Source organism: Tenrec ecaudatus, chromosome 14, assembly GCF_050624435.1.
Source record: "Tenrec ecaudatus isolate mTenEca1 chromosome 14, mTenEca1.hap1, whole genome shotgun sequence".
NCBI classification, from domain to species: Eukaryota; Metazoa; Chordata; class Mammalia; order Afrosoricida; family Tenrecidae; genus Tenrec; species Tenrec ecaudatus.
In genome coordinates, this window is record NC_134543.1 from 34,459,683 (window position 1) to 34,476,907 (window position 17,225).

The following is a 17,225-nucleotide window of genomic DNA, read 5'->3' on the forward strand; positions in this document are numbered from 1 at the left end:
TAGTTAGCTACCAGCGAGTCGCCCGTGCCCCACGGGAGTCCCACGCACAGCAGACAGAAATGCCTCGTCATCTTGGTGGGTTGTGGATCAGATTGCTGTGTATTGCTCTATTCAATAGGGTTTTCACTGGCGGAGCCGCAGGTGTGGACCACCGGGCCTTTCTGTCTAGTCTCTCTTCACCTAGAATCTCCGCTGATATCTATCTCATAGCGAGGCATCATAACAACACATGAGCCTCCCCTGACAGATGGTGACGGAGGGTGGGGTGGGGGCAGATGGTTGCACACGAGATGCACGGAGCCAGAATCAAACCCTGGCCTCATGCGCGGGAGGCAGCAGTTCTACCAGGGAGCCACCACCGTTCCCAAAGGGCAGGAGGGGAAGACTGACCTCAGATCAGAAAAAACGACCTGCCAGTCCCAGTAGTAGATGCGTAGCCTGGGAAAAGCAAACCTCTTTAAGACAACGTGGACATGACAGATGCGTTACCATGACGGAGCCCCCCATGCGTGGGAAACGGACCCTGAGGGCAATGTGGAGAGGACTCTTTTCCCTAACTTACGACAGAGGGAATCGGGAAAGTTAGGGTTCCAAGGTGGGAAAGCCGCCACTTTGGTAAGTTAGAGATAAAGTCCAAATACATGATCCTGCTTTAAAGATCATTCCCACCGATTCTCCCCTAACTCCAGCTGGGCTGCCTTAATGTAGCACATGGTTGATTCTGTCTCCCTGTAGAAGCGGACATTCTTGTTACCGCCTCCAGCTGCGGCACCCATCCGCCCCTCCCTCATGCCTTCTCCCAATGCGGGTATTAGGTGTCCTCACCTGTGAGCTCAGGAACTTTACTGTGGTTACCACCCACCTTGTGACGTATGTAACGACTGAATATGCATGCCTTATGGCTACCTCAAATATCGCTGCTCAGACCTGGCTGCTGAGATCACGGCTGTCCCAGAGGTGAGCATGCTACCATGAAGTGTGTCTGACTCCTTTATTCTTCTCCTATCTCTCCCATCTTCTGACTTTACTATGATCTTTATATGTTATAAATGTACAGTTGCACCTACGGACCCTGCGGTTGTTAGAAGATGGTTTACTCTGACAGTCAAGGCAGTGTTCGCTGCACCTGATATTTGAGCGAGTCGCCAAATCTTCCCGTTCTGACCGGCCTTCCAGGTAAGTGGGCCATGTTCTTTGTCTCGGCCATTGACACGTGAGCACAATGATCCGTGCCCCTTCCAAACAAGCTTGACAGACCACTGCAGATGCCTCGAGCTCCCCTGTTCTTACCTCTACAACCATGGCCACCTGGAGCCGGCCCAGCTCTTCGCCTATGTAAGGGCAACGGAGAGAAGACGGGCTGCCTGGGATGGAAATGCGAAGCCATGAGAAGACAGGTCTGCGGTCCCACTCACTGAGGTTTGGAAGGCCGAGGGGCACTGCAGCTGTTGGTAGTGGATATGAGAGAGCCCTGCCCCTGCTGCCAATCCCCGCCCTCAAGTCCTCTAGTTCTGCCAATCTCCGCCCTCACGTCCTCTAGTTCTGCCAATGACCCCAACAGCTTCTGCCTGAGTATGTCCCCCACACAACAGGGTCACAGCCATGTGACCCCTTACTGGGGGTCTGACCCTGCTCATGGCTGGTCCCCAGCCTAGGGTTTTATAATCTGGATTAGGGTCAATGTAACCTAATCCTCCAGTAGCTATGGAATGAGTCCTCACTGCACCCCCAAAGCAGTGTCAGCAATATTCCCTGCATTCCAGTGATGGGGAAACTGGGAGGGGGAACTCTGGGGGCAGCTGTAAGGAAGAGGGATTGCAGGGTACAAGAACCCCGGGAGAGGGAGGGTGGGGCCCTAGGGAGGGTGGGGCCCTCAATGTAGACCACAGTGCCACCTTGTGGCCACCTTGTGGCTGGACGTGACATCTTTCACAGCAACTCAGATGTCCTAGCAGGGGTTCTTAAACTTTTTAAACAGGGGCCAGTTCACTGTCCCTCAGACCTGTTGGACTATAGTTTTAAAAAAAAAAAATAGGAACAAATTCCTATACACACTGCACATATCTTATTTTGAAGTAAAAAATCAAACGGGGGCAAAAACACCCGGTGGGCCGGATAAGTGTCCTCGGTGGGTCGCATGTGGCCCGCGGGGCGCAGTTTGAGGACATCTGTACCTAGGGTCTGAGAAGAGAGGGCACTTCCCCAGGCCAGGGGGAATGACTCAACCTTCGAGGGATGAGGCCTTCCCGGGAGTCAGAGGGAGTCACTGGAACGAAGAGGCAAGAGCACCCAAGTTTACCCATTTTTATTTTTTTATAAAACGAACTACAAATAGATTGCCCTCCCTCCCTCACAAAGGAAAACCACAAAACAGCCTACACGTAGGTGAGGGTGGAAAGATTCGCCTGGGGAAGACTGAACATCTGCAAGGAGGCGCCTCGAGGCCAGAAAAGGGGGCTGGATCTGCTGCTAGGCCCACCCAGGTCAGCATGCTAAACTCTCTGGTCCCACTAACAGGGGAGGGTGCACTTTCTGCCTTATCAAGCCTAGCGGGGCCCTGAAAAACTCTAGAACCGTCGCCTGAACATCTAGAACCTGCTAGAACCTGAGGTCCCATCAGGCCCATACAGAGAAGACTCTCTCTCTCTCTCTCCACTGGGCACTTGCTTCTAGACCTCAAATGGGAAACCAGTCAGCCACGGCGGATGCTCATGGGAACAGACGCTCCGAGCGCAGTCCCACGAGGGCACCGTTCTGGGCTAACAGGCCTCCCTTGCTGCCCGGAACCGTTCACAGGAAGAGGCACCAGGGCAGCTATTGCTCTCTGAGTGAAGGGGCTCCGTTATCTGGGCAGAGGAAGACGTGCCTCGGACCAGAAGTTCTGGACGGCCCACCCTGGTGCCTTGTACAACATCTCGAAAGCTGGGCCTAGATCCTGCCATCGTTGGACTCTTATCCGAACACTTCGGGAGAGGCAGCAGTAGAGAGACTCAAGATTAATCTTACTTCTGGAATGGGCCGACAGCTTTCACATCCAAGAGGAAATCTGAGGGAGCAGAGAGAACTTCAGTGTGGGGCTTAAGAACACGACGATGGTGGCGTGACTAACCCCGGGCTGACCCAGCTCCCTCAGACTCGGACCGACCACTGAGGATGGCAGTCTTAGCAGGACCGTCTCGGGAAGTCCCGTGGGCGGACTTGCAGGGGGGCGAGATGTCTTCTCAGGTCAGCGGCTCTCCTGTTGGCACTGCGCATGCCAACGCAGACTTTCTGTCCTCTGACCCCTCCGGACGACACTGATATGGAGCATCTACGTAGTCAGAGGTCCTACTATGTGTCTCTTTCATCTTTGCCTAGCATGGTGCTTTGTGCAGAGTGGATTTTCAACCGGATTAAATCAATCTACTGCAGATCCTTGGAGGGCTCATTTGCTCCATGAGTCACTGAGATACTGGTGTGCCTGCGGGTTACAGGCCACCTGGGGGTCTGGTGCATTGGAACACATGGGAGAACTGGTACCTGCGGCAGACACCCATAAGATCTGGAGCCCCCTCCCTGCTCCCCAGCCCAACCTTTCTCAGAGAAAGTGGCCTGCCGGCTGTGGCAGTTAAGTGTGGAGCACCACCGCCCCTATCTGAAAAGGACCCGGGGAGCCCCTGGGGTCATTGCCGGGCTCACAGCTGCACGGGCATGAGGGCCAGGATCTAGGAAGCCTAGAGGTGGGCTGGGGATGGAGCCCTGGGTTCTAGAAAGCTGGATCCCACGTCCCGAATCCCCACCCTCCACGCAGGGATAGAGATGAGAAGACACCAACAGCCATGCCAACGCCTGTACAGAAGAACTGTACAATTTACATATATATTTATATACAGCGTATAAATCTCTTTCTTCTTAACCCCAACCACGCCCCCCACCCCAGCCCGCCCCAATAAACTACAGTCGTCAGTAGCCGAATCCAAAAACTCAAAATACCAGAATACACAGTTCTTCTTCCCGGTCCTTTTCCCGCGGCGGCATTTAGATACTGGCGTTGCCCAACGAGACCAGAAACACAACACGCAAGTGAGAGTCATTCAAAGTGCAAGCACGCGGGCGCCCCTCGTGTTACGTGGATGTGTCTGGGCCTCGGGCAACCTGGAAGGTCGGGTTTCTGAAGATCCATCCTGTCTGCCCCCCGGCTCTCTCCATCTTCCCTTGGGTTCTCTGCCTCTTAGACAAGGCTTCCTACTGGGGGGGAGGGGCACAGAGATGGGAGGGAACAGAGAGGAAGACGTTAGAGCCGGGTTTATGAGAAATCAAGCAGTAGACATCCTTTCCCCCAAGGGCAGCCTTTCCCGTCCTATCAGGTTGCTATGCGCCGGCTTTGACGAGAAGGCAGTGAGGCTTCCCTTGGTGGTCTGAGTTTACTCCCTAGGGGCTGCAGTGGGGAGCGTGTCGCCGAGACTTTGGACTCAGTCCACGTTTGACAGCCCATCTGTTGCCACTGGGAGGCGTCACGGTGAAGTGAGATACGCTTGATATTCTGCGTAAGAGCATCTGCCCAGGAAGCACAGGCTGGGGATTGTGCACACTGCCCCAGGGTGCCAGCCTTTCGAGGGGGGCCGGAGTGATAGGGGCTCGTTCACAGGCGTGGGCAGCAGGGTCCTTTTAGCTCTCGCCCAGTCATTGTCTTGTCTCCTTGTCAAAGGATGGCGATGGGAGTCTGAGTCATTGGGGCAACCTCTCAGCTCCAGTCCTCCACCCCTGCCCCCTCCACGCCTGCCCTCCCACAGCACGAGCAAAGCAAAGTGGCACTGGGCCTCTGGGCCTGCAGCGGACGCCTGAGAGAGAAGGGAACTTACTGAATGTGTTGGGGCTGGCTCGTTTCCCTTGAGGGAGGCTGCCAAGGTGACCACCTGTAACAAAGAGGGACAGATGTCATTTGGGCCACCTGGACCCAGGGAACTGACAGAGATTTTCCTTTACCTCCTCGATTACGCCCTGCCCCCTCTACCCCTTCAAATGAAGGTTACAGATGAGAAAGGGCCAGGGGCTTGTGGTCATGCTTCATACTGTGTAGACATTGCTGGCCCTAGTTCACCTGGGGGCGCCAACACCTTTAAACACAGTCTATTTTCCGTCAAGTGGCTTAGTGGGTTCCGTGTCGGGTGGCTCACCACAAGGTCAGTGGTTTGAACGCACCAGCTCCTCTGTGAGACCAAAATGAGGCTTTCTGCTTCCATATAGATTGAGGCTTTCTGCTTCCGTATAGATTCACCGTCTTGGGAGCCCACAGGGGCAGTTCTACTCTGTCCAGAGGTCTCTCTGAGTCAGAATTGACTTGATGCCAGTGAGGTTCTTTTTCAATCTTCTTTCTATAAAGCCAGGTCCCTGCCGGGCTCCCTGGGGGACCCTCAGATCTTAGCTAAGATGGGCTCTGGCACTGGAGGAGGCTTGCATCACTTTCTGGGCTCTTGATCCCCCAGTCACAGAATCCGAGCTGGGAAGGATCTGGGCCATCAGTTGGTTTCGCCCCTCCCCTTTCCAGACCCAGAAACAGTGGCCCAGAGCATGTAAGGACCCTACAGGAGCTCCCAGGACTGCTGCTAAACCTGTCCCTGCCCAGAGGGGGCTGCGCTGTTCTGTGGCCTGGCTGTGTTAGCTCCGGCAGTATCTGGCTGGGTCCTACAGGAGGGGCAGGGTGGGGTGGGCCCGCTCTCTGGGACCCTCAAGGTTGGTGTGACTTTGTGCATGCCCTGGCACCTCTCTGGTCCCTCCATAGAAGGGAGTGAAGACCCGGATGTCCCTGATCAGGTCATGAGGATTCACTGGTGGAGGTGGGAGGGCAGCTCCGAGAGGGACCAAGGGCTGTGGAACCCAGTCCATCCAGCATGGTAGGAAGCCCCAGCTCCAAGTGCACAGCTGCCGCCACCACCCCCACCCCCAGTCAAGACAAGATTCCTTTTGGCCTGGGAAAGGGGAGATGAGCATGACCAGGCAGTCCTCCTGTGTCGTCGACTGCCACTGTCAGCTGACTCCTACTGACCCCACACATGATGGGACCAACCTCCGCTGGTCCCGGGCCGTCTCCATAACTACCTGTGGGCGAAACTCTTAACTATTGCTGTGTCCAGTTCTACACACAGGGAAACAAACTTGGAACCAGAGTGGCAGTCCCCCCTGGCCAGGCAGCTCCAAATCCCATCTTGCCTCTGCGCCTCCCACCTGCCGCAGAGCTGATTCTCTTAGGGACAGTCAGAAACATCTAGGCCTTCCAGAAGAAGACCCACCAGCAATCCGGGGGCCAGCGTACCTAGTTCTCACTGCAGACGGCTGGCAGCGAGTCTCCTTCCCTGTCCTGCGCCCTGGCAGCCTTTCTGTGCCTTTCTGTGGCAGTCAGGCTGGCTCCCCAGGGCATGATGGGGAAGTGGAGGCTTGGAGGCCTGATTCAAGCTGGCCCAGATGGCATAGTGGTTTTGCAGTAATGCACAATTCACTCCTGAGCTGCCTGCCTCCGGACACCCTGGTTGCGCATTCACACCCTGGAGTGCAGGGGGAGGAAGAGCCACCGAGAGGACAAGAGGACAGGAGCAGCCTGGAGCAACTGAACGGGAAAGTCTTGTGGCAACTAGCCTCCACCCTGGCACCGGGCGGGAAAGAGGCTCTTCCTTTGGGTCGAAGCTGGGTCTGACCTCTTCATGCGGTGGCTGCGGTGGTGGAGGGCACATGCTACTGTGCTCTGGTGGCATCTTTTCCCCCAAACCCGGTGCCTGAAACCCAAAGCTACGCTCTGCCCCAAGCTCCAGGTCTGACTTCTCTCACTCCCATGGACCCCACCTGGTGTGCAAGCCCCTGTTGGCCCACCAGAGGGCACCACATGACGCCAGATAGCCCACCTCCAGGGGCTCCAATCCCTGCTACACACCATCTACTCCAGTGGCTTTTCCGCCTCTCCCGGGGGGCTGGGGTCGAGGGAAGCTCTCTGTCATGTCGTCAGCCCGTGAGCGTGTTCTTCCATGAATAATGATTTCTTTTGTGCATGTCACATGCCCTAGGGACTATCCCAAGCCCTTCACACACCTTGCCTCGTTCAGTCTTCACCACCACCCTAACAGGTGTGCAAGATCATTTCCAGTTTTGCAGAAGGGGAAACTGAAGCTCAGGGCTTAGGGAGCTTACTAACCGTGACAGAGCGAATCAGTGGCAGAACCGAGGTGAAAGCCAGGCCTCTCTGACTCTTACCCAAAGCCCCTCTGCACTAGAGGAGGGGGTGATCTGGGTTCCCCACCTTTGCCTCTGCTGTGACTCACAGTAGCAGTTCATTCTGCAGGCGCCCTTCCCCCACAACTACGCCTGCTGACACCATCCCCTGGCTAGATCTGCTACTGGGGAGTCACCATTTATCCTGATCTTCCTTGGCCTCCGTCAAGCAAGTAAGGTTGTCCGCTCACACAAAGGACCATTTTCAGACCCTCTGGAGGTTTTCTCATGGGAGGGACAGCGGTCTGGCCTGGGAATCCTGAGGTTGCCTCCCATGCTAGCAGAGATGTATCTCGCTGAGCCCAGGCTCCTCAATTGCAGAATGGAGTAGGGGATCTAAGCAGCCTTCCAGCTCGAAGATTCTAGGAGTCTAAAGTAGGGTGTCGTGTGGGGGGTGTAGACAAGGAGTGAGGGAGGCTCACTCTGCTCAGTTTCCTCACCTTCCTGAAATCCATGGAGGCTCCTTCCACCTCCCATTGTGTAATCCCTTCTCTGAATGTTCCACTCGCATGCACCTACATAGACACGTGTGTACACATAGGCATGGATCATGCGCACGTGAGCACACAGACAAGTTTCCAGAGATATCCAGACCCGTGCACAGATGCACACTCAGACAGGTACACAGACACATGTGCACACAGACATGCACACACATGGTCACAGACATTTGCACACACCAATAAACAAGTAGGCATGTGCACAGGCACACACAGACATGCAGGCACACACAGACATGCAGGCACACAGAGACATGCAGGCACACACAGGCACACACACAGACATGCAGGCACACATAGGCACACACACAGACATGCAGGCACACACAGACATGCAGGCACAAACACAGACATGCAGGCACACACAGACATGCAGGCACACACACAGACATGCAGGCACACACAGGCACACACACAGACATGCAGGCACACACACAAATACTTCAACACAGGCACGCTAGCCATGGCTTTCATTCAGGAGTCAACACTGGTCCCAGAGGTCTCTGGGACCCCGGGTCTCAGCTTTGGGATGAAGGAGGTCAGAGGGATGGGTTGAAGGTACTGGGCCAAGAAAAATGACAATTGCACCTCAACACACCAAGGGCCCTCTTAGGCAAAGCTAGTATGGTCATTCAGAACTGAAACCTGTCGGACTGGGCTGGGCCAGGCCGGGCCAGGCCGGCTGGGAGGAACATCACAACTCTCAGCACTCAAGGTCTGCAGTTCTCCCTGCGGCCTCCTTCAGGCCCCAGGCCTAGCAAGGCTTCCAAACAAGCCTGGGCTCCCCACACCATGGCCACCGCACCGGGCGCTGTGCAGCCCTGGACCATCAGCATGGGAAGGGGAAATGAGGTCAGAGTCCCTGTCACCCTCTGTGACCCCATCTCTCCCTCAGCCATGAGTTGTCCTAGGACAACTCCCTGTGTTGGTCTCTCCCCGTGTTGGTCCGCTGCCCAAATGAACACAGAAGCCAAGGCTGCTAAGCATCATGTTGCCACCTCTTCATACATTCATTCGACGAGGACTTAATAAGCTGCTGCCAGGTGGCCTGGACGCTGCTGGACATTAGGACTCAGCCAGACAAGACAGCCCACGGCTTTAAGTGGGAATCAGGAAAAGAGATCGCAATGCCGTTTACTAGTACTATTGGCAGGCAGGGAGCGGGATCCTGTGAAGAAGACTGAAAATAAACATTGGGTGTTACCTGATGGCATGATGATAAATGGATAGCATTTTTTTCCCTCTACTTGATCAACACAACCTCCCTATGGGACAGGTACTGCTCTCTTCTTCCCACTATACACGTAAAGAAACGGAAACACGGGATGGGTGCACGCGGTGCAGGGAGAGCCAGGGCCGGGACTGCCGCGCTGCGCCGTGGTCTGGGAACTCCGTACTATGGTCTCTCGTTGGCCAGAAGGACTGCGCCCGGAATTTATTTTAAAGTCGCTAAGAATCTTTCTCCAGGTTCAGTCATTTAAAAGACGGGATCTGTCACGTTCATCTGACAGGGAGCGCAGAGCGATGCAGTAACTCACCCTGTGTCGCAGGCCCCAGGCCGGAGCCCAGCAAGGGAGTGGACCGCACCTAAGGCTGGATGCTGTGAGCAACCAGCCATCTTGCACGCTGAGGCGCACTGGGCTCACGTCAACCAGGAGAGATTTGGGATTCACACCGATACCAGAGTTACAACAAAGAAACGCCTCTCCCAGGTAATTGCGGCCTCTTCGAGAAACCTCCATTTCAAATAAGCAGGCGTCATGCAAATAAGCCTGCAACTTCACCCGGGCTACAGACCCACTGGTTCCATGGGCGCATCCTATACCACGTGTTGAGGCTGCCCTCCCTGTACTCCCTCCTCCTGCCAGCTAGACCTCCAGCCCTTTCCTCCCCAGAGCCCATCTCGGTGAATGCGGCCTCAGTCCCTCTGTGCACCCCGTCACCGAGTCCTGAAGTTGATCTTTCCCTCTAAGCTGCACAGTCTCTGTCTCTTCACTCGATCCCCGCATATCCCCCCTTAATGCCTTTTTCATGGCCTCTCACCCAAACGGTGAGGTTTTGTCTCCCCAGGACCCGGGCTTGATCACTTCCTACTCACTGTTATACAGTCAGCTGAAAAACTGAAGCACAGCGGATCCGATCAGGTCTCTGGTTGAATCCCTATGACGCTTTCCACAGCCCTGCTAAGAGCCTCTCCTGCCACTTTCCCACGTCAGTCACGGGAGCACCTTTCAGGTTCTTCTAGAAATCTGCTTCCTTCGCTCGAGGTCTCCATATCTCATTTGCTTCCATTTAAAGCCCTCTTCCTGCCTCTTACCCCCTGCTTAGCCAATGGCTACTCATCCCCGGGTCGTGTCGGCCGCCAGCTCTGGGCAAGCTTTCCCTATTGGGGATCCCACACCAAACCCATTGCTGTCAAGGGGGTGCCAACTCGCAGGGACCCTCTAAACGGCCAGACAGCGAGCTGTGTAGGTTTTGTGAGTCGTAGATAGTCTCTGTGGTATATTCTTGTGCTTTTAATTCCAATTGTTTTAAAATGCTAAAGCAGGCTTAGCTCATGAGCCATGCAGAAACCAGCCATGGACAGGATCAGATCCCTGGATTACTGGCTTCTGGTTTAGATCTCACTTCCCTCACAAAGCTTCCCAAGATTGCCTGTCCTCTCAGCTGATTTAAGATCTTACACACACCACCACCACCACCACCACCACCTGGCACCATGCTTCACTATGATATATGGACACGACCAAAAAACTCCACTGGGCTGTCATTACATGTATGGACCTATTTGAGATAGCAACCTAGCCTAGCCTAACTAATACATTCTAATAGCATTTATCAGAAGGCATGTAATTACTGGCTTAATAACGATCCTCTCAGTAGCCCATCTAAGGATAGCAACCTTAGCAGTCAATTCCATCACTGCTTTGACACCCTGTACAAACCATAACATCAAATGAATCCAAACTAACCCCGCTGCCATCGCTCACAGCGACCCGATAGAAGAGGGTAAAACGGCTCCTGAGGGTTTCTGAGACTGTAACTCTTTACGGAGCAGAAAGCCCCGTCCTTATCCCAAGCATAACACCCCCCCACCAGGAAATAGATGAAGTGTCGATTATCAGGGATGAGTATCATTTATTAGGGGAACTTTTGAGCCCTGTTCCCAGGTAGGCTCAGGAGCATAGGACAGAACACTCACCTTCCTTGCTAACACCCAGGCAGCCCTTCAGTTCAGGCAGAGAAATGACCTTGTCCTTGTTGAGGTCACAGTAGTCGGGGAAACGCCGGGCGCATTTCTTGGGCTTGGCTTTCTTCTTCACGTAGCGCTTGAAGGGCTTCATCTCCCTCTTGTTGATGTCGCTGCTGCCGTTGCTGTCCAACTGGCTGAAGTACCAGTGCACCACACGCTCCTCCAGGGTGTGGCTGGGGTCTGGCTCAGCGAACCTGGGTCACAGACAGACACCCCAACCCAGGGATCACTGCTTAGGGTCTTACAGGAAGCGTGCCTCCCACCGAGATTCTCCCCACAGAGAGGTGGCTCCGGAGGGATGCAGGCCGAAGACCTCCCAGACTTTCTCAGCCTGTGAGGGAAGCAGGCTGAGAAAGGCTCTCCAACATGAACGGTAAGATTAGATGATTCGTTTCTTGAGAGTTCCAAAGTGGGTGACCTTTTAAGAGGTGCAACAGCCTCACTGCTACAGATAGCCAGGAGCATGCTGGGACGAGGTGGGTGCTCAAGACGTCTGGCTGACGTTGATCAGTCTGCGCACAGACAGGGACCTGAGAAAACCACATTTGGGCTCCAGACGGTGCCCCTGGACTAGTGTGCCCTGTTAGGCAAGCTGCTACTCACACACGTGCAAGCGCCCTTGTGAATGCCCGTGAGGATGGGGAAGGACTGTCCGTGCCCAGCACTGCAGGAGCCCTTTCTCCTCCCACCGTACACACCCAGTAGCAGGCCAGGTGCTGGGAGGGTGTCCAGGGTAGGCGGAGCCCTGGACCTCAAGGTATTCACCGTCCCTGTGAGGCCAAACCCAAACTCACGAAGACACTTGGTGACAGCCAGACATAAACTGCGACGGACCCCGGGGTTATTGCTGCCAGGGACCCTCGTGCGGTAGAAATGGGGAGAAGGAGGCAATTGGGGTGGGCACCCGTGGAGGTTCAAAAAGTTAGCAAGCCCCAGACCTAAGGAAGTGAGTCGGGAGGACTGGGGTGATTGTGCCGAGTAAGGCTGGACTCGCGGAACAAGGGTTCTTCCTAAAGGGCTGCCCAGAGGGGCTGTTAACATGTGTCTGCGGACACACACACACGCGCGCGCAAATCCCAAAGTTCCGTGTTCACATGTATAACGGTACACATTGCCCGCCCCATCTTATTGACTCATCTGTGCTACACCTTGTCCCCAAAGGATTCAGGCTGATGACTAATACCTAAAAACATAGAAAGCGCTCTTCTAGAGCAGTTGCTTCAACTAGAAGGGTGGAGTCCCAGGAGCCAGGGCTCGAGGGCGTGGCGCTGAGTGAAGGCCCTTGAGACACATGGGGTCAAGTTCCTGGGCCAGTTCCCCTTGGGAAGGGCAAGAGGGTGAAGCCAGGAACCCCATACATTCAAAGGCTTGGTCTGCAGGGCCCAGGTGGACCGCCCAAGACTGAAGCAGGGCGAAGAGGAAAGTCGGGCTCATTGTCATGCAGGGGCACCAGACCGGAGGGTCCGTGCTCCTCGGTGCATCCTGAAGAAGAGAAATAGTCAAGACACATGCCAATGTCCTTTCTCTGGTGTTTGCTGAGTTTCCTAGCAGGAAGGGTGACTTCCTCACTGCCAAGGTGCCACAATGACTCAGAGAGACTCTATCAGACAAAGTAGAACTCTATCAGACAAACTGACCCTGTGAGTTTCTGAGACTGTAACTCTTTGGGGTAGTAAAAAGTCCCATCTTTCTCCCAAGGAACAGCCTGTAGTTTAGAACTGCTGACCTTGCAACCCAATGCATATCCACTGTACCACCAGGGCTTAGCAGGGAGTCTCCCACCTCTGAAATCTCCCTACGAAGAAGCCAGCAAATTGCCTCCCCTTCTCCCCGCTATGTGGCCTCCAAGTTTAAGAGAGAAGCCGTTTCGCTACAGAAAAAGTCCAGGGATGCCTAATGGATGGGTTTCCACCTTGACATGTTCCTTTTGGCCCTCTGACTCCTGGCGAGTCCTGATCCAAAGAAGGCACAATTCATGGGCCTGTCTGCTTGCAGGCGTAGCCCAAGGAGGAGCTGGGGAAGGTATGAGAGGAAACAGTGGGGTCCACCTTCTGCCTCTGGTTTGTGGGAAATTGTTGTGGCTGACAGCTCTGTGAAACAGGCATGGCGCGATGCAGCGTGAGCTCACAGTTTTCTCTGAGAAGACACGGCACTTGGTGCTTCTGGTCTCGCTCGATCGCCCCGGGGGGTGCGCACGGCTACCCCGCTGGCTGCTGCTGGCCAAGAGCCTGCAGGCTGAGTCCCTCGAGGGCCCCCTGGAGGAAAAGCCTGGTCATCTATTGAAAACTCGGCCGCTGAAAATGCTTTGAATCACAGTTCTACTCATGAGGTCTCTCCGAGTGGAGTCAACTCGACTGGTAACTGGTCCGGTGGTTTCTTTTACCGGCCGGGCCCTCTCTCCCAGCCTGTCCTGCAGGGCACACCCGGTGGACAAGCAGAATGCAGCTTGATCAGGGATGTTGGGTGTGCAGCCAGGGAGGAGCCAGCCTCTTCTTGAAGAGTCCTACCTGCCTCTGCCTTCCTCTCTACGTGAGGACGGTGCTGGCCGGGGTGGGGGGAGAGATAAGGGAGACCCCAGGAAGGCATCTCCCGTTGGGTGCAGCCCAGCATTTCTAAGCCCAGCCTGCCTACTCTGCTTCTCCCACCAGGGGACCATGAGAGCCCCAGGGTACAAGCACGTGGCTCTTCTTTCACCTTTAGGTTCAGCATCGCGTCATGTCTACCTAGAGCCTGGAATAATAAAGCCCCAGTCAGAGGGAAGGGATGAGGTCATCCTGCCCAGACACCCTGCCAGGGGAGGCTCGCTCCCTCCACCACGCGCCCTGCTCCCGCCTGTCCAGTTTTCAGCAGCTCCAGGCTCGAGCCCTCCCCACCTTCCTCTGGGCTCCCGTCAGAGCCACAAACAATTCTTCTCCCTCCTTGGCAGTTCCTTCCTGTCAGACGCCGGTCATCACCTGGTTCCTGCTCCCTTCATGCTGACTCCCCCTGTCTGCCTTGGAGGGGGACCAGGCTGTCCCCTCTGCGGGACCCGAGCACAGAGCAGCCACCAGTCCTAACTTCTGCCTGCCCACCCTGCCTCCTGATCTGACCCCCAGAGAGAGCAGCAGGGGACACCTCTGGATCCTCTCAAGCTGGGTTTCAGGGTTCCCTAAGACACCTCTGGAGCCAACAGTCTTCCCTGGGGCCGAGCCAGTCCATGGAACGAGTGGAGGCTGAGGGTCCTGCTTCCCACTCCCTCACAGCCAGCACAGTGCTCTCCGCGTCCTAGTTGCTAGGGTGTCAGGAAAGCCCCGCCAAGTAAGAGAGCCCCCACTTTACAGGGACACCTGGCCAAGCCGAGGCTCCTGCTTTGAAACTCAACCCCCTTGGCAACCAACCCAAGCTCCAAATGCCTCCAACGCCAGCCTTTCTTCATTTTAGAAGCTCCTGCCCCCTTCTGGAGGCGCCTCGGTGGCCTAGTGGTTACATGTTGGGCTGCGATCTGCAAGGTCAGCAGTTCCCAACCAACAGCCTCTCCAAGGGAGGAAGACGGGGCTTTCGGCTCCCAGCAGGAGTCACAGTCTTGGAAACTCAAAGGAATGGTCCTATCCGGTCGCTGTGAGTTGGAACCGACTTCACAGGAGTGAGGGGCTTGGGGCTTGGGTTGGGTTGGGTTTTGGGAAATCTCTGAGAATCTAAATAAGGCTGCCGTCTCTCTCAAGGGACACACGCACAGACGCGGAAGGCTTCCGATTCTGGAGGACTCACGGGCTCCTTCCATCCCACCTGAAGTCCGTGAATCCAGCTAAGAACTTCTGATCTTGAGGAAAGGGGACTCTGGCGATGGTGCCAGAAGATCATTTAAGCGTGAAGCTTCTTCAAGAAGAAACAAGATGAGAGAGCAGCTGGGAGGAGTGTGGGGCCACTTCTTACATTTCCAGCAAAACATAAACAAGGAAAAGAGGGAGCTCCTAAGGACATGTGGTGGAAACCCCCTACCTCAGGGCAACAGCCCTCAGTCCCGGGGCTGAACACAGGTTTGGATCAAGACGGGGATCTCTTGGGAGCCCTTACACAGCACTCTCACCTCAGGCCAGAGTGGGCAGGTACAAAATGCACACAGAGGACCTCTGTGAACTGAGATCTTCCCGGGGTGGGCTGGACAGGGACAGGGCAGGAAAGCCGCCCCAGACGTCTTCCAGAAATCTCTCGGGTAATCTTTGCTGGGTGCTTTCCATCCTTGTTAGACTCCCCTACCACATACTTGGAGCAAGGGAAGGCGGAAGTTCTGCTTCCCACTCCCCCTGACCTTCCAGCCACCCCCCTCGAGGCCTCCAGCTCTTGCAACGTTTTAGGGACATCCTTGTAAAACACACCTGCCACTTGTAGGCCCAGCTTGAGGCTGACACTGGTATCTGGCCCTTGCGCCTCCACAGCCTATGCGCACACCAGGCGGAGGCCAGGACGGAGATACACACAGCTGCTCAAAGGTTGGGGACCCCCAGTTAGAGGGTTCAATGCAATGAATCCTCAAGCCCACTGTACCAGCATCCCCTTGTCTATGCAATGGGCCTTGCTCGGGGGCGGGGGGGGGAGGGGTTCCACGTCCACTAAAGGGGCCCATTGGGCATAGAAGAGCCAAGTTTCCTTGACCAGCGTAGGACAAACAAACCCAGCGCAGCCGACTCCCGGGACTGCCATGTGCAGAGCAGAATGGTGCCTGTAGGTTTTCCAAGCTGGGGCCTTTGGGAAGCAGACCGCCAGGCCTTTCTCCCAAGGTTCCTCTGAGTGGATCTGAAGTGCCTAAGTATTGGTTTGTCACTGAGTGCTCCAACATTTGTATCATCCAGGGACTCCGAAAGACACACCCACATGATACCAGATTCCAGGTTCAGTGAACTTCTGCTCTCTGGCCTACTTCTGGGCCTTTCTGGTGGCCAGCCTACTTACTGCTTCCTGCCTCCAGGGCTGAGGAAACCCCTCAGGGTGGAGACCCCTCTGGACGAACCCCGGCTGAGTTGTCTCCCAGATGCAGAGACGACAGGTGCCGCCCTTCTCCAGAGCGTTCAGCTGTGCCTCGGCGGCCTCAGCCCTGCCAGGCCTTGGCTGCACGGCAGTGTTGGAGAGCCAGACCCGCGGACCACAAGGATGCCTGCCCAGACCAAGATCTTTGGGCCCAATTCTGCTGTCCCAAGCAGTTTTAGAGAAGGAAAGGCAGGCTTCCCGGGTTGCACCAGCCAAGCCAAGCAGACCAACCAAGCCCCGTCTGGAGTTGGGTCCAGGCCCCACCAGCTGCTTGACAGAGGCCCCAGACTAGGCAGTGGGGAGTGCGAGGAGAGGCCAAGTCAGCCACAGTCCAGCTTCTTCCTCGCAAAGCTACCAAGGGGCAACCACACTGGGCCGGAAGGAGAAAGCCACACTTCCAGTGTTCTCTCCTGGGGGCGGGGAAGTGACACCCTATAAAGGACCAGGCGGCTCCTTTAGCCCAGCTCCCCTTTGGCCACATTCGCCATCCAAGTCGGGTTTCCCAAAAGAAGAATGCAGGGAGAAGAGGGGTCCCTTGCCAGCTAGGATCTCAACAATCTTCCTCTGGGATTGACAAAGCACTGCTGGACACCAGGATGTGCCGGGCGGAGGCCAGTCGAAGGGTGAACACTGCCTCCTGGAGTCTGGTGGGAGGGCTTACAGGGGACAATTGCATCATCCAGTCGTGTCCATTGAGAATGAGTGCAGGGCAGCCTCCCAAGTGGTTGCACTTCGTCTGTACCACCTTTTAAAGAGACACAGCACTGCTCTTTTCCACGAAATCAAACTAAAAGCAAAAGGCAAAAAAAAACCCACTGTGGAGGTTACATAATCTCCTGTCAACGTGTGAAGGGGTGGAGTCTAGCCTGTCAATCACGTCATAAACAATGAGGCCTCTGTGTGGGCATGGCCTTCTCCTGAGCATTCCTGGACCTCCTATCTTCCTCCCTGGAGGTGGGGCATGCTCTCTCTGCTTCACCTCCCTTTGAGACATTCCTGTTGACAAGCCACATGGAAATATGCCGATGGCAGCCAGAGCCCTGGAGCTGTAGGAGCCTTGTGGAGACCCACACCAACGCTGAGATGCTTCCACCACCACTGGATCCACAGGACTTTCCAGCCACTGGGCTGTGATCTTCCTGCACTCGGCGTCATTGCATGTGTTGCATGAATCTAAAGAGGAATTTACAGACTCGTATTGGACTTATGGGCTAATACCAGACTTATGG

At 55.4% G+C, this 17,225-nt stretch overlaps 1 protein-coding gene across 1 annotated transcript in view; it reads right to left on the reverse strand.

Moving 5' to 3' along the window:
* Positions 1-3,932: 3,932 nt before the first annotated feature.
* The window catches only part of SMOC1 (SPARC related modular calcium binding 1), a 163,641-nt gene continuing 150,348 nt past the window's right edge, over positions 3,933-17,225 (reverse strand). Inside the window, exons 11-13 of the mRNA XM_075532192.1 lie at positions 10,942-11,186; positions 4,842-4,895; positions 3,933-4,227 (exon numbers count right to left, since the gene is read on the reverse strand). Of these exons, the coding sequence (XP_075388307.1) occupies positions 4,211-4,227; positions 4,842-4,895; positions 10,942-11,186 (316 nt within the window). The 3' untranslated portion in view covers positions 3,933-4,210. The remainder of the gene's footprint in view (positions 4,228-4,841; positions 4,896-10,941; positions 11,187-17,225) is intronic.